At 49.6% G+C, this 24,808-nt stretch overlaps 1 protein-coding gene across 5 annotated transcripts in view; it reads right to left on the reverse strand.

Moving 5' to 3' along the window:
* Nucleotides 1-5,443: 5,443 nt before the first annotated feature.
* The window catches only part of oplah (5-oxoprolinase, ATP-hydrolysing), a 51,930-nt gene continuing 32,565 nt past the window's right edge, over nucleotides 5,444-24,808 (reverse strand). For 4 of the 5 annotated variants that reach the window (XM_033044967.1, XM_033044957.1, XM_033044937.1 and 1 more), the window contains exons 15-27: nucleotides 23,849-23,961; nucleotides 22,950-23,101; nucleotides 22,412-22,572; nucleotides 20,127-20,228; nucleotides 19,469-19,643; nucleotides 18,640-18,824; nucleotides 17,909-18,055; nucleotides 15,974-16,108; nucleotides 15,332-15,481; nucleotides 13,309-13,466; nucleotides 9,245-9,405; nucleotides 8,244-8,341; nucleotides 5,444-6,093 (exon numbers count right to left, since the gene is read on the reverse strand). In XM_033044967.1, coding sequence (XP_032900858.1) covers nucleotides 5,923-6,093; nucleotides 8,244-8,341; nucleotides 9,245-9,405; nucleotides 13,309-13,466; nucleotides 15,332-15,481; nucleotides 15,974-16,108; nucleotides 17,909-18,055; nucleotides 18,640-18,824; nucleotides 19,469-19,643; nucleotides 20,127-20,228; nucleotides 22,412-22,572; nucleotides 22,950-23,101; nucleotides 23,849-23,961 — 1,908 coding nt within the window. In that variant the 3' untranslated portion in view covers nucleotides 5,444-5,922. The remainder of the gene's footprint in view (nucleotides 6,094-8,243; nucleotides 8,342-9,244; nucleotides 9,406-13,308; nucleotides 13,467-15,331; nucleotides 15,482-15,973; nucleotides 16,109-17,908; nucleotides 18,056-18,639; nucleotides 18,825-19,468; nucleotides 19,644-20,126; nucleotides 20,229-22,411; nucleotides 22,573-22,949; nucleotides 23,102-23,848; nucleotides 23,962-24,808) is intronic. The other variant, XM_033044946.1, reaches the window with a different exon arrangement.

Here is a 24,808-nt window from a genome sequence, read left to right on the forward strand (position 1 = left end):
CGTGCTCCAGTCACCCACTAATCTCTGTGTAAGAAAAACGACCCAACACATCTCATTTAAACTTTCCCCCTCTGACATTATGCCCGCTCGACTTTGCTGTTTCCACCCTGGCAAAAGGGTTCTAACTAAGGAAAGACACAAAAGTACTGGAGACATTCAGCAGGTCTAGCAGCATCTCTGGAGAACATGGACAGGGGGCGTTTCGGGCAGGACCCTGCTTCACAGTCCATGTTCTCTAGGGAAGCTGTAAAAAAAAGCTGACTCCATGAGTTACTCCAGCACTTTGTGTCTTTCCTTGGTAATCCTGCATCTGCAGTTCCTTGTTTCTACATTCTGACCGTCTACACTATCTATGCCTCTCATACTTTAGCTACAGGGAATACTCCTTATTATTCAGCCAACGCTTCCATGGAAATCCATTCCCACTCCAATGTGCCTGAGCCTTGATCGCCCTTTCTCAAATGAAATGACTGGATTGCAACCAACAAATATATATATATATATTGCAAGCAAGCAAATATATTTTACTATTCTGTTTTTGCACTTCTGGTTAAGATGCTAACTGCATTTTGTTGTCTCTATATTTGGACACTGCACAATGACAATAAAGTTTGAATCTGAATCTGAAACAAAGCTTACCGCTGTATTGTGGCATGGCAATAATAAACCAATACCAAATGGCTGAGAAAGCCCCTCAGACTCCAGCACCTACCCTGACCAACACCATCCTCCAGCTCCCACCAGACCCCCACGGTTCACACCCTCCCCAACTCCTCACCCTTTTCCCACCACTCACCCAACACCTCACCTCCCCTTCCCCACACCCTATAACTAGGTATGTTGCAAAGCCTACCTGAAGCGTCTTTGAAAATCTGCTGCTGCCCGTGTGCGCGATTTTGGCGCCGTTTAGAGGGGGCGGGTTTAAAACGCGATTTTCTCTAGGCTGTTCAAATCGAAGATGTTCAGCCTAGTTAATTATTAACGAAAAATCGCTGGAAGACCCCGTCGCAAAAGCTATTATTAGGTTTAAAGGCCTTGAATAATAGTTATAGTAGTTTAAAAATCAATCTCTAAACCCGCGACCGCCAGCTACCGCAGGGTCTCATAAAGCAGATAGCAGAAGGTATGCTGCATATTTTTACATTAAAAAGGGCTTCTAAAGATCCCTTTATACAAAGTTTAATATTGCGAGTAGCTCAATTTGGGCCCATTATATCGCGCAGTATTTTTCTGGGCATTTGGGGCACAAATCTACCGCAATGTGAACGTTCTAAACCAGCGCGTTCCACAGGGACCCACTGGAAAGCTGATTTAAATGGACATTTATTTACAGCAATTGAACACTGAATTCCTTCCATTTGGCCTATAAATTAATGTAAATGAGATTTTAAAATCATGTTTTATTGTGAATTATTTGTGAATATTATTTGGACATTTAGGCTATTTAAAAATGTTAATCATTTATTAAGAAATGGATAGATGTTTAGATCTAGTAATTGAAGTCTGAAATTAGCTACAATTAGGTAACTAACTAATTATATGCTTTAATTTCAGGTCATCCAAGTAAGATTATTTTATATTTGTTTCAGAATGCTTCAATCTATGATAACTGAAAATTTCATTCAGTTCTCTTAATTTTTAAGAAAGTTATGGGCTTTTGACTGTTCACGATCACAACTTTTTTGTTATGTCCATAGAAAATCAATAGGGAACAAGATGCTCATTTCCGAGTATGAAAATGGCCATAACTTTTTAAATACTTGAGATATGAAAGTGAATTAGGTGTCAAATTAAACTTATTTTTATGCTTTATCTGATGGGATAAATTACAGACTTGATTTTTAAAATCTCAAAATTTTGTAACATTGCTACTATAACTACCCCTGGCCCACACCCCACCCCTCACCTTCCCCACCCCACACCCTTCCCCACACCCTATACTAGGTATGTTGCAAAGCCTACCTGAAGCGTCTTTGAAAATCTGCCGCTACGGGTGTGCGCGATTTTGGCGCCGTTTAGAGGGGGCGGGTTTAAAACGCGATTTTCTCTAGGCTGTTCAAATCGAAGATGTTCAGCCTAGTTAATTATTAACGAAAAATCGCTGGAAGATCCCGTCGCAAAAGCTATTATTAGTTTTAAAGGCCTCGTAAAATAGTTATAGTAGTTTAAAAATCAATCTCTAAACCCGTGACCGCCAGCAACCGCAGAGTCTCATAAAGCAAACAGCTGAAGTTAGGCTGTATATATTTACATTAAAAAGGGCTTCTAAAGAACCCTTTATACAAAGTTTAATATTGCGAGTAGCTCAATTTGGGCCCATTATATCGCGCAGTATTTTTCTCGGCATTTGAGGCACAAATCTACCGCAATGTGAACGTTCTAAACCAGCGCGTTCCACAGGGACCCACTAGAAAGCTGATTTAAATGGGCATTTATTTACAGCAATTGAACACTAAATTCCTTCCATTTGGCCTATAAATTAATGTAAATGAGATTTAAAAATCATGTTTTATTGTGAATTATTTGTGAATATTATTTGGACATTTAGGCTATTTAAAAATGTTAATCATTTATTAAGAAATGGATAGATGTTTAGATCTAGTAATTGAAGTCTGAAATTAGCTACAATTAGGTAACTAACTAATTATATGCTTTAATTTCAGGTCATCCAAGTAAGATTATTTTATATTTGTTTCAGAATGCTTCAATCTATGATAACTGAAAATTTCATTCAGTTTTCTTAATTTTTAAGAAAGTTATGGGCTTTTGACTGTTCAAGATCACAGCTTTTTTGTTATGTCCATAGAAAATCAATAGGGAACAAGATGCTCATTTCCGAGTATGAAAATGGCCATAACTTTTTAAATACTTGAGATATGAAAGTGAATTAGGTGTCAAATTAAACTTATTTTTATGCTTTATCTGATGGGATAAATTACAGACTTGATTTTTAAAATCTCAAAATTTTGTAACATTGCTACCTATACTACCCCTCACCTTCCCCACACGCTATAACTACCCCTCACCCTATACTACCCCTCACCACACCCTTCCCTTCCCCACACGCTATAACTACCCCTCACCACACCCTTCCCCACACGCTATAACTACCCCACACCCTATTACTACCCCCACCCCACCTTCCCCACACGCTATAACTACCCCTCACCCACACCCCACCGCTGTCCCCTGACCCCAGGTTGACCTGGAGGACGACATTTGTCCGCAGGGCGGGCCGTTGCCATGGAGACCGCAGGCCGCCCGCCCGCCAAGCCCGTGTTTTACCTGCAGCGGCCGCCGGGCCTCCCGCTTCTTCCCGACCTCGGGGCCTGTCCGCCGGGTTCTTGGTTCCCCGCTGCCCAAGGCCGGGTCTCCTCCCCGGGCCGCAGACCAGACCCGAACCGACCTGCTCGCTCCCCCGGCCGCAGACCAGACCCGACCTGCTCTCACTCCCCGGGCCGCAGACCAGACCCGACCTGCTCTCTCCCCGGGCTCCAGGCTCCGGCTCTACGCTCCCCTCAATGGCGGCGGGCGGCAGCGCCACCGGGCGGCGGGAGGAGCGCGGCGCAGCCTGCGGTGGGGGGGGGGGAGTAGATGGCGGTGATAGCGCCACTGGTCGGCGGGAGGTCGCATGTGGAGCCTGCAGGAGTGGATGAGGGAGCGGAGGCTGCTCTCCATCGCCGAGGTGCTGATCTTCTGGACCGGGTCAATGATCTGACCGAGGAGACCCCAAACGTTGACTCCATCAACATCGGGAGCCTAGTGAGAGGAGAGGGGACCTAATGGGCTTTTTTTTGCAGTAATGTATTTTGCAATTTTCCCCATCTGTAGAATTTATTGTATAATTTAAGTATAATGTATGGTTTAAGTCTTGTAAGTTGATGTGCCTGTGATGTTGCTGCAAGCAAGATTTTTATTGCACTTGTACTCGTACCACGCGTTCCATTCCTTACCGTACTCGTTCACAATGAACATATCTACACCATAAAACAGTACAGTACAAGAACGGGCTCTTTGGCCCATCTAGGCTGCATCCACAATCAACCAGTCACCTACACCATAGAACAATACTGCACAGGAACAGCCCTTCGGCCCGCATTGCCCATACTGAATACGATGCCAAGTTAAACTAATCTCCTATTCATATCCATATCCCTTCATTCCCTGCCTATCCACGTGATTGTGTAAAGGTGTCTTAAACTCTACTATTCTGCCTTAGTCCTTTAGAAGTTTAAGTGTTATTATGCTTACACTGTTGATGTACTTAGGTCAGTCAAATAGTCTATATTTACATTAGACCCTCCCATGAGACGATGCATTAATCATTCACCCTGCATTGGGAGATTCCAGATTTATGCCCCCCCATTCCATCAGTCTCAAGAGGGGTCACAACCAGAAACATTGTCTGTCCATTCCCTCCACATATGCAGCCTGATCCACTAACTTCCTCCTGCACGTTATGTTTTGCACAGGATTCCAGCATCTTTAGACATTAGATTTTATAGAGAATACAGCGTGGAACCAGGCCCTTCAGTCCACATTGACCAACGATCACCCCGTACGCTATCACTATCTTACACACTATGGACAATTCACAATTTTTACCGAAGCGAACTAACCTATAAACCTGTATGTCCTTGGAGTGTGGGAGGAAACTGGAGCATGCAGAGAAAATCCATGCGATCTCAGGGAGAACGTACAAGCAGCATCCGTAGTCAGGATCGAACCCGGGTCTCTGGCGCTGTATGTCAGCAGCTCACCGCTGCACCACTGTGCAGCCCATACAGAGTCTGTCAACATTCAGATAAATTTCTTCTGCACCCTGTCCAATGTGTTCACATCCTAGTGTGCGACTAGTAGACAGTTGCAACTCTTATATTCTGTTAATGACTTATGAAGGCAAGTGTGCCACATGTAGACAAAAAGGTTGCCTCCCACACTCCAAAGACATACAGGTTTGTAGTGTAATTGACTTCGGTAAACTTGTAAATTGTCCCTAGTGTGTAGGATAGTGCCAGCGTATAAAGTGATCGCTGGTCGGTGTGGACTTGGTGGGCCAAAGGGCCCGTTTCCACGCTGTATCTCTCTATAAACAAACTCAGAACGTCTGGCAGCATCTCTGGAGAACGTGGATAGGTGATCTTTCAAGTCAGGACCCTTCTTTGTAGTGGGAGGGGATCAAAGCCTGGCATAGGTTGATTGCCAGATAGCCAGACAAAGGCCAGAGATGAAAAGGCAAAAGGTGGTGAGATAAGGATCGAAGAGGTGTGAATTTTGAAGCCTGAAGTAGGGATATGGAAGGGGAAAGCATGCCATTTGCCTTCTTCACCACTTACCCCACATGCAGTGGACTTGAATCTCAAGGTCTCCCTGTTCATTAACATCCCTCAGTGCCCAATCATATCATACGCCTATCTGATTTCCCAAAATACATCACCTCACATTTGTCTGGATTAAATTGGCAGGATTTTATTATATTTTCTTCGGAACAGGAAAGACGAAGAGGATCATTCATGAAGTGGATAAAATAATTACAATAATAATAATTACTATTATAAAGTGTTGCTGCACCCGAGTAATAATTATAATAAAATAATAACCCCTGGATTAATCCGCAGGCATGTGTGAACAGGAGTTATCCATATCCCTTGGCAGAGAGGATAAATACCAAGAGGAGGTAGTTACAAATTGATCGGATTAGAGGGGTGCTGAGGGAATAATTTTTCACTCTACAAGAGGTTAGGGAGTGGAACAGGTTGCAGACATACGTCCTCATGATAGTTAATATAATACATGGATTATTATCGGGCCATGTTCACCCTACTAAACTACAGAAGCGGAATCATCTACAAAACGTCCATTTCCATCCTCTGTGGCTTCCCTCTGTGCCGTATATCCCTGGTTCCCGCAGCTGAGGGCTGGTCACACAGACTCCTGCAGTTGTCTGTACTCAAACACACTGCCGCGCTCCACAAAGCCGGCCTGTGGTCTGCGGCTCTCCGGCACGCACCCCAACGGCACCTCGCGCTGCTCCATCCCGTCTCCAGGAGGACCCCAGCCTCCGCCCCCGGGGGTCTGCAGCTGGAAGGTGTCCTGGGAGAGACCGAGAGGGGAGCGTGAGTTACTGTGCAGAGAGATGGGTGGGAAGAGGTGGGGAGCGAGGGGAGGAGAGAATGTGGGGGAGAGAGAGTGGGGAGAAGGAGAGAAAGGGGAAAGAAAGGTGGGGAGAGGTGGGGGGAGAGATGGGGAGAGAGAGAGGGGGAGAGAGGGGGGAAGGGGAAGGAGGGAGGGAAGAGGGGGGAGGGGAGGAGAGGGAAAGGGGTAGGGGAAGGGGAGGGAAAAGGATTGGAAAGAGGGAAAGGGGAGGAGGGAGGAAGAGGGGGGAGATAAAAGGTAGGGAGAGAGGGGAATAGAGAGGGAGAATCAAACAAAAATGTTGGTCATTTGGACAGAATAGTGAATGGGATATAATCCAGACAAATGTGAGGCAATGCAATAGGGGAAAGTGCAACAAAACGGCAATATGGAGCAGTGTGGAGTATCAGAGGTTGTGTACATCCACCGATCTTGAAAAGTAGGAGGGCAGAGCAATAAACTGGTTAAAATGCACACGTGATGTTTTACTTTATGGGTTGAGGCATGGAAAAGAAGAATAGTCAGGTGGTGCTGGCTGCGGGAGGCCCTGCAGCAGCCGGGCGAGTGAGCGGATCGAGTGCAGCCTGCGGCAGTTGCAGGGAGCGGTGGTGGAAGGGGCCAACAGCAACGGGCTGGGCCAGGCCCACCCCAACTTCATCAATCCAGTGCCACCAGGACACCGGCCCTTCAAATTAGAAAATAAGAAGTCGCACATCTCTTTGGGCCAAGATCTGACTTTTCAGAGACTTAGAAGTTGCAAAATGGCGCTGGAAGGTGGCAACTCTCTAGATGCTGTACCAGATGAGGCTCTATTGTACTCATGCAGTGTGGGCTTTGATTAGGTAGTGTGTAGAACAAGCCTTCACTGAATCTCTGTACATGACACAATATATAAACTAGCTAATTAACTAACTGATCTGGACAAACACACAAGTTAGACCAGAGCTGGAAAAGGAGTGCAGATCTGGTCCCCACTTAGTAGAAATGGAGGGATACGAGGCAAATAGCTAGGTGGTGTGGTTTGGAAGTCACTACCTGAAAGGATGGGAGTGACAGGAAGACACATCACATATAAACATCCGAAGTGAAAAACTGTGATGGACAGGGCTCCACACCCAGAGTGGGAGTAGGCGTTAGACTGGATGACTCTTTGACAACCGGCCATGATGAGTCCATGGTACGAGTCTCTGACATGAGAGGACGTCTGACAGCTGAGAAGAGGAGCGAGGGAGAGACAGAGAGGGGGGAGGAGAGGGGCAAGCGAGTCCGTGGTTGCTGAGGGAGACAGAAAAGACAAGAGACGGTGAGAGGAGAGAGACACAGGCAAGTATCCTGAGTAAGAAAGGGGGAGAGAAAGGAGAGACACAAAATGCTGAAGCAGGTCAGGCTGAAGAAGGCCTTGTTCTCCAGCGATCCGTTGACTTACTCCAGCACTTTGTGCCTTTCCTTGGTAAATCAGACTGTAGAGAGAGAGATAGAGTGTCCTAGAAAATGCAGAAAGAATCAGCACCTTTTATAGACCAGAGATGGAGAGGAAAAAAACTGCTGGGGAAGAAAGAAATAAAGGAAGGGAGAACAAGGAGGGAAGTGTAGAAATAACGAACTGCAGGTCCTGGTTTACAAAGAGAGATACATTGGCAGAGCGGTAGAGTTGCTGCTTTAAAGTGCCAGAGGCCTGGGTTCGATCCTGACTATGGTTGCTGTCTGGACGGAGTTTGTATGTTCTCCCTGTGACCATGTGGGTTTTCTCCGGGTGCTCCAGTTTCCTCCCACATCACAAAAACATGCCGGTTTGTCGGTTAATTGACATGTGTAAATTGTCCCTGGTGAGTAGGATATTACTAGTATACTGGTAATCATTGGTCAGCATGGACTCAGTGGGCCAATGGGCCTGTTTCTACGCTGTATCTCTATACTAAACTAAACACAAAAGGAGTGAGGTGTGGCAGGTGTGATATGGAGAGTGCTGGTGTGAGTGAGTGTGCGGTGAAACCGGGAGCTGGTGTGGGGGAGATGAGTGAGTGTGCGGTGATACCGGGAGCTGGTGTGGGGTTGATGCTGCTCTATTCGTCTCGCTGAGTGATGAGACCCAGCCTCTGGCCACTTACTCCGGGGCTGACGGCCACCGATGTCTTTGCTCCAAGGTTGATTGATCTCCCATCCTGGCGGATCAGCAGGTTGAGACCTGCCGCTCCCGCCTCTCCTCCTGCACACGGAGCATAACATGGGCGGTGAGAGGAAGATGAAGGATGCTGTGCTATCCCACCCTCCTATAACCCTTCAAATCCACCCTGTTAAACCCACCCACCCAAACCCCCACAACCCCACCCCCATAAACCCACCCACCCAACCCCTCACAACCCCACCCACCCAATCCCCCACAAACCCACCCACCCAATCCCCCACAACCCCACCCACCCAATCCCCCACAAACCCACCCACCCAAACCCCCACAAACCCACCCACCCAATTCCCCACCCAGACCCACCCACACAAACTGGAAGTAACAGCGGGTCAGGCAGCACCAGTGGAGAATGTGGATAGTTGATAGACAGCACCCCTCTTCACACTGATTGCAGGGGAGGGAGGTTGAAGAATGCTGGGAGAAAGAGGGGGCAGGACAAAGGATGGCAGGTAATAGATTGATGCAGGCGAAGGGGGGTTATGATGAGCCGATGGGTTGGAAGTAGGCCAGAGGTGAAGAAAACAGGTGTGAGATAAAAGGATTAAAGGTACGAATTGTGCTCAGAGGAAGGAATGTAGGTGAAGGGGGAGGATGGGAGAAATAGATGCAAGCCCAGGTGGGGTACAGGAGAGGGAGGGCGGCGGACAGAGGGAGAAAAGGAAAGAGGACGATTAAGAGGAGAGATAGTAGAGATTACCTAATATTGGAGAATTCCATGTTGGGAATTGTGCCATTGGGTTGTAAGCGGAATATGAAGTGTTCAGCTATCCACGTTGTCCAGAGAAGCTGCCTCTCCTGCTGCGTTACTCCAGCACAGTCTGCACTGTTCTATGTTCTGATGAAGTGTCCCACAAGCCCACCTCCCTTCTCCAGCATCTCTGACCACCCTGATCCCATCCCTTCCCAGACCCGTTCCATTATTACCGTCTAGTCCGTATGGGCGGAAGGCTCGTCGCTCTGACAGCACGGAGAGGACGACCCTCTCTCGGAAGAGCAGCTCCCGGATCACGCCGTCGCCCCCTCGCTGACGCCCCTTACCCCCGGATCCAGGCTTCAGTTCAAATCTCTTCAGGACCACGGGATACCTGGGAACGTATACAGCAAAGTTCATGGGAGCTGTAGGAACATACTTGGGGCGACAGTACAGTGGTGATGTGGCTGAACTAACCATCCATAGGCAGAGAGCCCCATCTCCATTCATAGAGAGTCATAGTCATACAGCGTGGAAATAGGCCTTAGGGCCCATCTTGCCCACACCGACCAACATGCCCCATCTATACTAGTTCCACCTGCCTGCCATGTACCTGTCTAAATGTTTCTTAAAAGTTAGGATAGTCCCAGGCTCAATCACCTCCTCTGGCAGTTCGTTCCACACCCTTTATGTAAAAAAATTACCCCTCAGGTTCCTATTACATTTTTCCCCCCTCACCTTAAACTTACCGGTATGTCCCCTACTCTGGGCAAAAGATTGTACATTCACCCAATCTATTCATCTCATGATTTTGTACACATCTATAAGATCCCCCTCATCCTCCTGCACTCCAAGAAATAAAGTTCTAGCCTGTTCAACCTTTATCTTTATCAACCTCGAGTCCTGGCAACATCCTTGTAAATCTTCTCTATATCCTTTCCAGCTTGACAACATCTTTCCCATGAGATGGTGACCAAAACTGAACACAATACTCTAAATGTGATCTCACCCTATCACACTCCCACCCACCCCACTCACACCAAGGCTTTACAAAATTCAATTAAAATCAAAAAAATCAAAAAAATCATCATAATATCAAGTCAGGAGTGTTTAATTGTCATCATGTACTGAAAACGAACTATGACACTCTTACTTGCAGCAGCACAACAGGTTTGTAAACACAGTACACTTGGATAACGTGATAGACAAAAGTTCAATAAATTGGGCATCTTGGTCGGCACGGGTAAGTTGGGCCGAAGGGCCTGTTTCCATGCTGTATGACTGTGACTAAATTAAAATAAAGCAATATTGGTGCAAAAGCCTGAAGTCCCTGGTGCAACCAAGGCAGTTTGTAGTTTATTTGGTGTTTGTAATGTTCAAGAGAAGAAGCTGTTCCTGAACCTGGAGGGTGTGGGATTGTCACAAAATTCTGATACCCACCAACAGAAAACGTAATACCCGCCACTCAACATGCATGTGGTTGGTCATCCCCCCTTCAGCCCCTATCCCTGCTTTATCGCTTAGATCCCGATGACATGCAGAAATATATCTATCTATTCACAGTCACACAGCACGGAAACAGGCCCATCGGCCCAACTTATCCATGCTGACAAAGATGCCCTATCTAAGCTAGTCCTACTTGCCTGCATTTGGCCCATATCCCTCAAAACCATTCCTATCCATGTACCTGTCCAAATGTCTTTTAAAAGTTATAGTACCTGCTTCAACTACCTCCACCGGCAGCTTTTATTTTGTCCTTTTTTAAATTTTTAGTCTGTGTTAAAAGTTTGTGTGAATGGTGTCAAGAATGTTGATGTTGTCAAAGATGTTGTCAAGAATATAAATGAAGATAGTAAAAGCTTCTTTAGGTATGTGAAGAGGAAAAAATTAGTTAAGACCAAAGTTGGACCCTTGAAGACTGAAAAAGGTGAATTTATTATGGGGAACATTGGAAATGGCAGATGAGTTGAACAGGTACTTTGGATCTGTCTTCATTACAGATGTTCTACAGATTCAAAATCAGTTCCTGTGGAATGGAGGGTAGCTAACCTTTTTAAGAAAGGCGGGAGAGAGAAAACAGGGAATTATAGACCAGTTACCCTAACATCAGTGGTGGGGAAGATGCTGGAGTCAATTATAAAAGGTGAAATAGCGGCACATTTGGATAGCAGTAACAGGATCGGTCCGAGTCAACATGGATTTACGAAGGGGAAATCATGCTTGACCAATCTTCTGGCATTTTTTGAGGATGTAACTAGGAAAATGGACAAGGGAGAGCCAGTGGATGTAGTGTACCTGGACTTTCAGAAAGCATTTGATAAGGTCCTACATAGGAGATTAGTGGGAAAAATTAGGGCACATGGTATTGGGTGTAGAGTGCTGACATGGATAGAATATTGGTTGGCAGACCGGAAACAAAGAGTAGGGATTAACGGGTCCCTTTCAGAATGGCAGGCAGTGACTAGTGGGGTACCGCAAAGCTCGGTGCTGGGACCGCAGCTATTTACAATATACATCAATGATTTGGATGAAGGGATTCAAATTTGCAGATGACACAAAGCCGGGTGGCAGTGTGAACTGTGAGGAGGATGCTATGAGAATGCAGGGTGACTTGGACAGGTAGGGTGAGTGGGTAGATGCATGGCAGATGCAGTTTAATGGGGATAAATGTGAGGTTATCCACTTTGGTAGCAAAAACAGGAAGGCAAATTATTATCTAAATGGTGTCAAGTTGGGAAAAAGGCAAGTGGGGGTCCTTATTCATCATTCTGAAATGGAGGGCAAGGAAAATGACTGAAGGGTTGTTTAGAGACTACAGGGCGTTGTGACAGCATATGTGAGAAAGGCCTATGACAGTGTCAAAAATATTATACACCAGGCCCGTACGAAGCTTTTCAAAAAGGAGGGTGGCATGGAAGGATTACAAACTCGGGGGTTTTAGATGCTCTCTGGTGCATTCTGAGCCTTATTTTGGAGCATTTTTGCACCAAATTTATGACCAATATTTCAGAAATAATTTTGGTTGAGTCAAGAGGAATGAGTGATTGGGGATTATTGGGGTCATTGTTGTATACATTTTTTTTAATCAAGAATTGAAGCTGTCCTTGTTTTAATAATCAAGTTGTACTGTAAAATGTTATGTAAAATGTTATAAAGGAGCATGCAAACACCAAATAAAATACTGTAAGTTTTTGCAGTAAATAAAACCTTTTTTAGAAAATGTTTTGTGTGTTGATTTGATTGCCTGTTACTGTTCGACTGTGTTAGTGTGTGCACATTAAAAAAATGATGCAAAATGAGTCGCAAACTATGGAATACATATTTTTCAGTATTGTTATCAAGGAAAAGAAAGCAGTTCCAATCATTTGATATTATTCATATGGAGGAGAAAATATAATTGCTCTAAAACCTACCTTAATTTTGCAATCTCACTAAAGATAATCCCCCTTTCCCTCTCCCCCTCCCTCTCTCTCCCCCCCCCATCTCTCTCTCCCCCTTTCTCTCTCCCCCCTTCTCTCTCCCCCTCCCCTCCCTCTCCCCTCCCTCTCTCCCCCCTCTGTCTCAACCCCCTCCTCACCCCCCTCTCACATCCCCACCTCTCTCTCCTTCCCTCCCCCCCTCCCCCTCTCTCTCCCTCCCAAGCAGCGAGGCTCCGACTCCGCGCTGCAGACACCACAGCCCCCACCCCCGCCCGGAGAAACGGGCAATCCCGCAACGCAATATTCCACTACTTACCTGGAGTAGGCTCCTAGAATCTTTGGTAGACATGAGGCATCGAGGTGATTGTGTGGAGTGCAAATGGCGATCTGAACCCGCCCAGGCCCACTACGCACGCGCGGAGATACAGCATCACTTTGTGTCGCTACTGCGTCACCGTCTTCTCCCAACTACGCAGGCGACATTGTCGCAATTTTTCCCCCCAAAACTTCCAGTGGGCCGGAAACCAGAATTTCGGGTAATTTCCGCCAAAGTGGAAACGCTGATAACGCTCCAATTTTTTTTTCTCGGGATTTAATCTGGATAACCCTAGATTTTGAGGCTCTAGGCTTCAGCCTATGAAGCCGATAGGTAAATCCAGCCCTGCCGAGACCCCCCTAGATCTCGAGGCCCTGAGCTTAAGCTTGTGAGGCTTATACGTAAATCCGGCCCTGGTTCCAAGTCGGAGCCAGACTTGGTTTGGGTTTGGTCCAGGTTGGCTCCAGGGTGGATCATGAGTTAAACACTCAGAGTCTTCCCCTGAGTCAGTCCCATCACTACTTCCCCGCTGCCTCCCCTGGTTCCCTGTTGAGATGGATACCTTTTCTCTAGGATCTCCGGGTCGGTGATCCGGGTGTTGGTCATGTGGGTATGTACCCCTCCTCGCCCCTCCCAGTGCGGACCCGCTCCAGAACCGCCCGCCACCGTCTCGTAGTAGCCCACACACTCATTACCAAAGGTGACGTTGTTCATGCAGCCCTGCAAAGGAGATGGAGAGAGGGTGGGGGTGACAGAGGCAGGGCAGGAACAGGGGGGTGGATGTGGAAGGGCAGGACGAGGGACAGGCGCAGGGGATGAGGCAGGGGAGTGGCAGGGTAGGGGGGCAGGAGCAGGGGAGAAGGAGGGGCTGCAGTCAGGGTTAAGTGTAGGAGGAGGGGGCAGGGGCACGCTGGGCTCCTAATCCACAAGACACGTTCACCAGACATACAGAAGGCCTCAAGGGGTTTATCTGGAAACAGGCTCAGCTTTCACTTCCATGAGTTCAGCGAGAAAGTGCTTACACCTTTATTGTGCTTTCATTGAATTGGAATGAAGCAGTACACTGCCTCGCTAATGAACTCCAAGTGCAGGAACTCAGATTATTATCTAACGTGTCAAGTTGGGAAAAGGGGAAGTACAATGGGGCCCGGGGGTCCTTGTTCATCAGCCACTGAAAGTAAGCATGCAGGTACAGCAGGCAGTGAATAAAGCCTTCAAGTTGGCCTTCATGACAAGAGGAGTTGAGTATAGGAGCAAATAGGTCCTTCTGCAGTTGTACAGGGCCCTAGTGAGACCACAGCTGGAGTATTGCGTGCAGTTTTGGTCTCCAAATTTGAGAAAGGACATTCTTGCTATTGAAGGAGTGCAGCGTAGGGTCACAAGGTTAATTTCCGAGATGGCGGGATTGTCATATGCTGAAAGAATGGAGCGGCTGGGCTTGTATACTCTGGAATTTAGAAGAATGAGAAGTGATCTTATTGAAACATCTAAGATTATTAAGGGTTTGGACACGCTAGAGGCAGGAAACATGTTCCCGATGTTGGAGGAGTCCAGAACCAGGAGCCACAGTTAAAAAATAAGGGGTAAGCCATTTAGAACGGAGATGACGAAACATTTTTTTCACATAGAGAGTTGTGAGTCTGTGGAATTCTCTGCCTCGGTGGAGGCCGGTTCTCTGGATACTTTCAAGAGAGAGTTAGATAGGGCTCTTAAAGATAGGGCAGTGTGGGTGCAGAGAGTGCAGAGAGTGCAGAGAAGATTTACAAGGATGTTGCCCGGACTCAAGGGCCTGAGCTACAGGGAGACTGGGCTGGCCAGGACTTTATTCCTTGGAGTGCAGGAGGCTGAGGGAGTGATCTTATAGAGGTGTATAAAACCATGAGGGGCATAAGTAGGATGAATGCACAGTCTTTAACCCAGAGTAGGGGAATCAGTAGGGAATATAGGTTAAAGGTGAGAGGGCAAATATATTATAGGAACCCGAGGGGCAATATGTTCACACAGAGGGTGGGTATATGGAACAAGTTGCCAGAGGTGGTAGTTGAGACAAGTATAGGCTGAGGGGTAATCCTATAGAGGTGTGTAAACTCAGGGGAATAGGATGGGCTGGCACAGTGGTAGAGTTGCTGCCTCACAGTGCCAGAGACCCGGGTTTGATCCTGACTAAGAGTGATATCTGTACGGAGTTTGTACCGTCTCCCTTCATCTGGGTGCTCCAGTTTCCTCCCACACTCCAAAGACGTGCAGGTTAATTGGCTTCGGTAACATTGTAAATCGTAAATTGTAAAAAGTGTTTAGGATAACGCTAGTGTGCAGGGTGATCGCTGGTTGGTGCGGACTCGCTGGGCCGAAGGGCCTGTTTCTGCGTTGTATCTCGAGGGTGCAGAGGCTGAGAGGCTTTTTCCCCAGGGTAGAGGGCATAGGTGGGATAGATGGGTGAATATCCGATTCCCATCTTATCTGGACTGATGCCGACCTGCTGCCCTCCCTGTGTTCCCTCTGCTGCACCACACGGTGGGTCGGGTCGGAGACAGAGGACGGGCTCCACGCGGGTTGGACGGGGTTGATCGGGGTGTTCGGGTTACCTGGGAGGCGGCGCACACCCGGAAGGCCTTGAATATAACATCCACTATACGCTGGGACGTCAGCACATTGCCGCCAACCACCGCCGCCTCCGCCGCCGGGTCCAAGATACTCCCCTTCGGCAGCACCACCCTCACCGGGGCCAGGCAACCCTGCACCGGGCAAAGGGAGTAAATACAGCAACGTCCTCTTCACTCTCCCCACAGCCCGTCCTCTCCCCACCCTCTCTAGCGACAGACAGCCCTGCACCAGGCACAGGGGGTAAACAGTAACCATCTCGTCCCACAACCCGTCCTCTTCCCGTCCACCCCTCTCCCTGCTTCCCCATTCAATCTCCTTGTTCTCTCCCCTCATCCCGTCCTCTCCCCATGCACTCTTCCCTCTCCCCATACACTCATCCTATTCTTCCCCCATTCACTCCCTGGTCACTCTCTCTGCTCTCTCCCCTCGTCCCGTCCTCTACCCATGCACTCTTCCCTCTGCCCATACACTCACCCTATTCTACCTCCTCTCCCCCATTCGCTCTCCGCATTCTCCCCAGCTCTCCCCGTTCACTCCCAGTTCTGTCCCCTCCCTCTATCCCCAGTCTCTCCCTCTATCCCCAGTCTCTCTCCCCAATCTCCCCTCCGTTCTCGGACACTCGCCTGGTTGAGGGGTATTTCCTGTCCCACCATGCACCTCAGGCAGTAGATGAGGGCGGAGAGCGTGATGGCTCGAGGGGCATTGCAGTTCCCATACACCTCCGGTCCGGTGTCCGTGAAATCAAACACGGCCGACCCCTGCAGGAGGGGAAAAGGGGGATGGGTGGGGGGGTGGGGGAGAGGTGGGCGAGGATGGAGAGGGAGAACGAGAAAGTGAAGTAAAGAGAGTGGGAGATGGAGAGCGGGAAATTGAGAGGTGGAGCAAGTGAGAAAGTGACAGGGAGAGAGAGAATGCGAGAGTGAGAGAGAGAGAGAGAGAGAGATGGAGAGAGAGATGGAGAGAGAGGTGGAAAGAGAGATGGAGAGAGAGATGGAGAAAGAGAGGGAGGGGAGAGGGAGGAGGAAGGGAGGAGGAGGAGAGGGAGAGGGAAGGGAGAGTGAGAGGGAGGGGGAGAGGGGGAGGGAAATGGGAAATGATAGTCATACTTACACAGCGTGGAAACAGGCCCTTTGGCCTATCGTGCCCACGCCGACCAAGATGCCCCATCTATGCGAGTCCCAGCTGTCTGCGTGTGGCCCATATCCCTCTGAACCTTTCCTATCCATGTACCTGTCCAAGTGTCTTTTAAATGTTGTTATAGTGCCTGCCTCAACCACCTCCTCTGGCAGCTCGTTCCGTATACCCACCACTGTGTGAGAAAATTGTCATTAAGTTGGAAAGGGTGTAGATGAGATTCACCAGGATGTTACCAGGACTCGAGGGCTTGAGTTGGAGAGGCTGGATAGGCTGGGACTGTTTTCCCTGGAGTAAAGGAGGCTGAGGGGTGATTTTATAGAACTGCCAGTGGAGGGAAGTCACAAACTAGAGAGTAAGGGTTTACAATAAGAAGGAACAGACTAAAGGGATCTGAGAGACATTCCCTGTTTGTACATTCTCCTCGTGGGTTTTATCCGGGTGCTCCGGTTTCCTCCAAGACACCAAAGACGTACAGGTTTATAGAATCGTTGGCCTCAGTAAATTGCCCCTGGTGTGTAGATTAGTGCTAGTGTACTAGGATCACTGGTTAGCGGGGACTCGGTGGGCCGAAGGGACTGTTCCCATGCTGTATATTTTATTTATTTTTAGTATGTTAAAAAGTGTTTTGTTTGGTGGTCTATTCTTTTTATGTGTGGGGGGGGGGGGGGGGGGGGGGGGAGGGGGAAACTGTATTTCTTAGTCCATCCCTGGTCGGAGAGGCAGCTTTCCTCCGAGCAGCAACTTCGACCCGTCCTCGCGGCCTACCATTGGGGTCTGGAGCGGTGTTTCCTGAGGGGACCGGCCAGAACCACGGCTTCGGCGGCGGCACAGCGCTGGAGTGCTATCGCGGAGCAGAACGGGCAATGCCTTGCCCAGGTCTCCGTGCTGGAGCTCCGGTGAGCTGAGACCGCCGATGATCATCGTGGAGCTGCGGGCGGCGGCGCTGACCTTAAACATCGCGGAGCCTGGGATCTTTCGCTGAGATCGCCAGTGGTGGAGCTCTGTCCAGCGCGGCCTGTCGGCTTCGGAAGCCGCAGTCTCCGGTAAGGATGACTGAAACATCGGGCCTCGTAGCGGCGACTGCTGAGGCCTCAATAGGCCCGATATGGGTGAACAAGGGGATGGGGACTGGACTTTGTGCCTTCCCTCACAGTGGGATCCATTATGGGGGGATGTTTTTATGTTTTATGTTAAATTTTTCTTTATAATGTTATGTTGTATTCTTATTAATGTGCTGAAATGGCAACTTGAATTTCACTACACCAATTGGTGTATGTGATAATAAATGAACCTTATGAACCTATCTCTAAACTAAACTAGACAGGCGTGCAGCACACCTGTGCCCACCCAACCTTTCCTGAGCACACCTGATCCCAGCCAGTGAAAGGAGACCCAAGGTTAAGCAGACCAGCCGAGCTCACCTGTGCCTGGTCGATGTTCACTCTCAGCCTGATGGGCGTCCCGTCATCCATGAAGTCCTCGGCACACACCTCCAGCTGCCCCACGCTCTGCCCACATCTCCGGGCAAACTCCCTCAGCATCTCTTTCACCGCTATCTCCGCGTTGACCTGCCAGATTAACAGGTAAAAACATGAAGTAAGCATTTAGCATATGTGCCAATGTCATATTTAGTTTATAAATTGTGTGCAGTTTGGTCGCCCCATTACAAGAAGATGTGGAGGCTTTGGAGCCTGGCCTAGACCACCCACACTAGGGCTGGACCACCCACACTGTAGGCCTGGACCACCCACACTAAGCCTGGACCACCCACACTAAGCCTGGACCACCCACACCCACACTAAGCCTGGACCACCCACACTAGGCCTGGACCACCCACACCCACACTAGGCCTGGACCACCCACACTGTAGGCCTGGACCACCCACACTAAGCCTGGACCACCCACACTAAGCCTGGACCACCCACACCCACACTAGGCCTGGACCACCCACACTGTAGGCCTGGACCACCCACACTAAGCCTGGACCACCCACACTAAGCCTGGACCACCCACACCCACACTAGGCCTGGACCACCCACACTGTAGGCCTGGACCACCCACACCCACACTAGGCCTGGACCACCCACACTGTAGGCCAGGACCACCCACACTAAGCCTGGACCACCCACACTGTAGGCCCGCAGCTGCCTACCTGAATGTGGGCCATGTAGGCCTGGACCACCTCCAGCCCATACTCGTCGATCAGTTCATTGACCAGCTGGATGCCCTTCTGGTTGGCCGCCACCTGTGCCCGCAGGTCGGACAGGTTGTCGTGCAGGTTGCGTGTGCCGCTGCTGCCTGGCACCTGCGCTGGAGCCATGAGAGCCTGTGTGACAGCTGGCACAGACACAAACATCTGGTGAGAGAAGGCTGCAGGGCCGGCGTTCTGCAGTGCGGTTGCAGGAAGGGTGCTGCAGAGAGTGGCACGGCCATTAGTGGTAAAGCAGCTCCTCTGGGGCTGGGAGAGGGGGTGATGGTGGGGAGCCCAGAGCAAAGCTGCACAACCAGTGTTCACCAGGATGCTGTCCCGATTAGAGGCTGATTCGCCTCTACTCCATTGCAGACACGGGACTTTGAATGTGGAACTGGTGCGCTGCAGTGCTGAGAACTATATTCTGCACTCTGTATCTTCCCCTTTGCTCAACCTATTGTATTTAAGTTGGCCTGATGGTATTTATGTGTAGTATTATCTGATTTGATTGTATAGAATGCTTTTCCCTGTAATTCAGTACATGTGACAATAATAAACCTGAACCTACAGGGAGAGGTTGGATTGTTTTCTCTGGAGCATCCGATGTGCAAGGGAGATGTGACAACGTTTATCTTCTATTTTTAGGGACAGCCACACTGACTGGAGGATTTTGGAGGACCAAAGGGTGATGACATTGACTCTCTGGCCCTCACCCCCACCCGCTGAGGTTAGGCGGTGAGTAGAAGGAGCTGACCGAGTGGTAAACCCCATCGCTCCCCACCTTACTCACCCTCCTCCTGGAAGACCCCATCCTTCACCAGCTTGAAGGAGATGAAGACAGCCCCTTCCTCCTGCAGGGATTTGGAGTGAGGAGGCATGGAGCCCGGCGTGATGCCCCCAATGTCGGCGTGATGCCCTCGGCTCGCCACAAAGAACACCGGGCGGGCAACCTCCTTTCGGAACACCTGGGTGGGACAAAAAGCACCGGGAGTCACTGTGTGCGAAGCGAGAACGATCCTGTACGTCGCCAACGCCTCTAACACCCCTGGCAAAGACACTTGTAGTTATCAAATGCAGGAGAGGAGCGGCACGGTGGTTAATGCAGGGAGGTTATACATCATAATGTGATAACCACCAGGTAACGTGCTTTATAAAAGAGTCACAGAGATGGGGGAGGGGGGTCAATATACAAAAATAGGTGCAGGAGTAGGTCATTCGGCCCTTCGAGCCAGCACCGCCATTCAATGTGATCATGGCTGATCATCCACAATCAGTACCCCGTTTCTGCCTTCTCCCCATATCCCGTGACTCCGGTATTTTTAAAAGCCCTGTCTAGCTCTCTTGAAAGCATCCAGAGAACCGGCCTCCACCGCCCTCAGAGGCAGAGAATTCCACAGACAAAGGGGTCAAAGGGGAGAGTGGAGACCATGGCTGTTGAGGTTCCTTACCGGCGTGATGACAGTGAGGTCGGGGAGATGGCTTCCCCCTGCGCTGGGATGGTTGCTGAGGATCACGTCGTTCTCTTTCAGCTCGGTGCCCAAGTGCCTCATCTGTTGGGGAAAGAAGAGTCCAACTCGGGAATCGAACCAAATCCAAGAACCACTTGGCAGCTTCCTTCCCTGGCACTGGCCAGAACCACTGGAGACACGAGAGACTCCAGATGGTGGAGTATGCAACAAAACTCACAGTGCTGGAGGAACTCAGCAGGTCAGGCAGCATCTGTGTGGAGACCCTGCTTCAGATACCGCCGGGCCTGCTGAGATCCTCGAGCACTTTAGAAAACGTTGGCGAGGCCGCATGTGGAGTATTGTGCACAGTTGCGGCCGTCCAATTCCAGGAAGGATGTGGAGGGTGTGGAAGAGGTTTACCAGGATTAGAAAGTATTATCTATCATCTGTGGATGGATTTTCTCTGGAGCGTTGGAGGTTGAGGGGAGACCGGATAGAAGTATATACATTTATGAGAGGTACAGATAGGGTAGTCAGTCAGAAACTTTTTCCCAGACTTTAACGTCAGAGGGGATGTGTGGGGCAAGTTTTTTTTTTACACAGAAAATAGTTGGTACCTGAAAGGTGCTGCCATCGGGTGATGGTACAAGCAGATAGACTAGTGGAGTTTAAGAAGCTTTTACAGGCACAAGGATATGCGGGGTATGGAAGGATATAAATCACGTGCAGGCAGAGGGGATTAGTTTAACTCATGTTCAGCATCATGCTCGGCACAGAAATTGTGGGCAAAATCCTCTACCCTGGGAGAAAGAGTATGAGCATTGACTTTATCCATGCCCCTCGTGATCATAGAAACATAGAATCATAAAAAATAGGTGCAGGAGGAGGCCATTCGGCCCTTCGAGCCTGCACCGCCATTCATTGCGATCATGGCTGATCGTCTCCAATCAATAACCCGTGCCTGCCTTCTCCCCATATCCCTTGACTCCACTAGCCCCTAGAGCTCTATCTAACTCTCTCTTAAATCCATCCAGTGATTTGGCCTCCACTGCCCTCTGTGGCAGGGAATGCCACAAATTCACAACTCTCTGGGTGAAAAAGTTTTTTCTCACCTCAGTCTTAAATCGCCTCCCCTTTATTCTAAGACTGTGGCCCCTGGTTCTGGACTCGCCCAACATTGGGAATTTTTTTCCTGCATCTAGCTTGTCCAGTCCTTTTATAATTTTATATGTCTCTATAATCTTGGACACCTCAATAAGGACACCACTCCTTGGACTATGCGTCAAAGAAAATAAGTCCCAGCCTATCCAACCTCTCCCTATAACTCAAGCCCGCAATATCATGGTGAATCTCTTCTGCACCCTTTTCAACTAAATGACATCCTTCAAATAACTGGGTGACCAGAACTGCACAGAATAGTATACTTTTGTTTAGAGACACAGTATGGAAACAGGCACTTCGGCCCACACTGACCATCGATCACCCCTTCACACTAGTTCTATGTATTCCCACTTTCTCATCCACTCACTACACAATCAGAGCAATTTACAGAAGCCAATTGACCTACAAACCGCACGTCTTTGAGATGTGGGAGGAGACCGGAGCACCCGGAGAAAACCCATGAAGTCACAGGGAGAACATGCAAACTCCACATAGACAGCACCCGAGGTTAGGGTCGACCACGGGTCTCCGGCCCTGTGAGGCAACAGCTCTACCAGCTGCGCCACTGTGCCGCCCGCTACTCCATGTGGTCTCACCACGGACTTGTACAGCTGCGTCGGAACAGACAGGCTTGTCTCTTCTCCCCATCCAAGGATACAGGAGAGAGGAGAGGTGAGAGAGCGCTGCGGATGCCCACCACAAGGCCAGCGGCATAATCAAGGAGGAATCGCACCCTGGCCACTCCTTCTTTTCCCCTCTCCCACCTGGCAATAGGTGCACAAGTGTGAAAACGCACACCTCCAGATTCAGGGACAGTTTCTTCCCAGCAGTTGTCAGGCAACTGAATCATCCTACCACAACCAGAGAACAGTGCTGCGCTACTATCTACCTCAAGACCCTCGTACTATCTTTAATCGGACTTTATCTTGCACAAAACGTTATTCTTATTATCCTGTGTCTGTACACTGTGGACGGCTTGATTGTAATCATGTATTGTCTTTCTGCTGACTGGATAGCACGCAACAAAAGCTTTTCACGTACACGTGAAAAATACTAAACCAAACTAAAGTAATGTAATCGCGGTGGACGGGGCTGGATGGTGCGTGGGAGAGCACCCACCTTACCTGGAATTGCACCGTCTCCTGCATGGCCCCCAGGTGCACGGGGATGTGGGGGGCATTGGACACCAGCCCCCCGTCCTGGCCGAACAGAGCGCACGAGAAGTCCAGCCGCTCCTTGATGTTGGTGGAGATGGCGGTGCGCTGCAGGATACGCCCCATCTGCTCTGTGGGAGGGAGCGTGGCACAGAGAGGAGCGTGACTGTGAGAGCTCAATCCAACAGTACTGGACCATTAACCTCGCCCCTCACTGCCCCTCGCCCAGTGCGGCACTCCCTTGCCTGCCCCTTTTCCAGGCTTACGCCCGCGCCCGGGTAGTTTTGGAAAAACAATGTGGTGCTCCCCCAGTACCCTCCCCTCCCCCAGTGTGGCAATCCCTCACCCCCCCTCCTCACAACGCTCCCTCACCGCCCCCCCCCAATGTGGCATTCCCTCACCCCCCCCCCCTCCCACAGTGTGGCTTTCCCACACCCCCCCCCCGTGCCCTCCCCCAGTGTGGCGCTCCCTCACCCCCCCCCCCCCCCCCCCCCCCCCAGTGCCGTACCTGCGATGCTCATGAAGCGGTGGGAGAAGATGGAGAGCTGGACTGTATTGAGTTCCGAGCCAATAGCTCGCACCTTCCCCTTGCCCACGGTGATCCTGACGTTGCCATGCTCGGTGATGGCAGCTGTACAGTCTGGCTCAATCAGGATCGTGCTAGGGCAGGGCAGGAAAGCAAGAGGACAAGCCATTAACAATGTACCTTTAAAGTCGCAAACAATCCTGGTTCATATCATCTGGGCCTCAGTCCCATGTCTTGCCATCCTCAGAACTCTGCAGATGACACATCTGTCTACTTTAGCCTTGAACAGTTTAGTTTAGTTTCGCGATACAGCATGGAAACAGGCCCTTCGGCCCACTGAGTGGACACTGACCAGAGATCACCCGTCCACACTAGTTCTCCCACTTACTCAACCACTCCCTACACACTAGGGGCAACTGACCGACAAACCCATGCGTCTTTGGGATGTGGGTGGAAGCTGGAGCACCCAGAGGAAACCCACGCGGTCATAGGGAGAATGTACAAACTCCACACAGCCAGTGCCAGAGGACAGGATCGAATCTGGGTCTCTGGCGCTGTGAGGCAGAGCTTTACCAGCTGCGCCACCATCCACTTGTTCTGGCAGTTTTAAAGACAAGTACATGTGCTCCAAATGGATAAGCTCCTGCACTATTCAACTGGAAGCCACGCAAATCCGCACATTTTTTGGGAAGGTGGTGCACCCAGAGGAAACCCACACGGTCACGGGGAGAACATGCAAACTCCACACAGACAGCACCCGAGGTCAGGGTCGACGCCGGCTCTACCAGCTACCCCATGTGGTCTCACCAGGGACTTGTACAGCAGCATTGGAGCGGTTTCACAGACAGGCTTGACAGAAGGTGCAAACCTTCTCTGCCCACCTGTTTTTATCAATGATGATCGCAGGCCCGGCGATGGTGTGATCACATGAGAGCTCCTCCAGGAGGTACACCGCTGTATCCAGGTAACCGTCGTCAAAGTAACATTTCACCTGCTGTCGACGAATTAGGAAATGAGAAAGCTTTGATCACATCAAGTGAAGAGTAGCTGGAGCCGGTCACATACTGCCCCACCATTCAACATGCCCATGTCTGATCTGCCCAAAATTCAGTTTAGTTTAGTATAGAGATACAGAGTAGAAACAGGCCCTTCGGCCCACCGCATCCACGCTGACCAACGATCCTCGTACACTAGTGCTATCCTAAACACTAGGCACAATTTTGTCAAAGCCAATTCATCTACAGACCTGCACAGGAACGGAACTGACTATCAAAACATGGAGGGGACGGGGGACACAATTTTTTGGCGGCCACGCGCGCATGCGCACACTCACACACACGCGCGAGGCTTCGGAGGCTCAATCCAAAGCTAAAAACGGCGATTTTAAAATCGGGAACACAAAAACTTGGAGGGATGTCCCCCACCATTCAAAACATGGGGGGGGGACGTGTCCCCTCTGGCCCCCCCGGGTTTTCCGCCCCTGGACCTGCATGTCTCTGGAGTGTGCAAGGAAACTGGAGCACCCGGTGAAAACCCATGCAGGTCACGGGGAGAACGTACAAACTCTATATAGACAGCACCCACAGTCAGGATCAAACCCTGACGCTATAAGGCAGCAACTCTACCGCTGCACCACCGTACCAAAGAAGACTCACCACTCTTCTGTGTAAGTTCCCCAGAGTCCTCAAATCAAAGAGCTTTCAGAATTGATGTACTTAATGTCAACATAGGACAGTGCACCACAGGATCAGGCTCTACAGCCCACTATGTCTGTAACTAATAACATGCCAAGAACATCCATTGTATGCCTGCACATAATCCATATTCCGCACATTTTCTTT

This window comes from Amblyraja radiata, chromosome 2 (assembly GCF_010909765.2).
Source record: "Amblyraja radiata isolate CabotCenter1 chromosome 2, sAmbRad1.1.pri, whole genome shotgun sequence".
Classification (NCBI taxonomy): Eukaryota; Metazoa; Chordata; class Chondrichthyes; order Rajiformes; family Rajidae; genus Amblyraja; species Amblyraja radiata.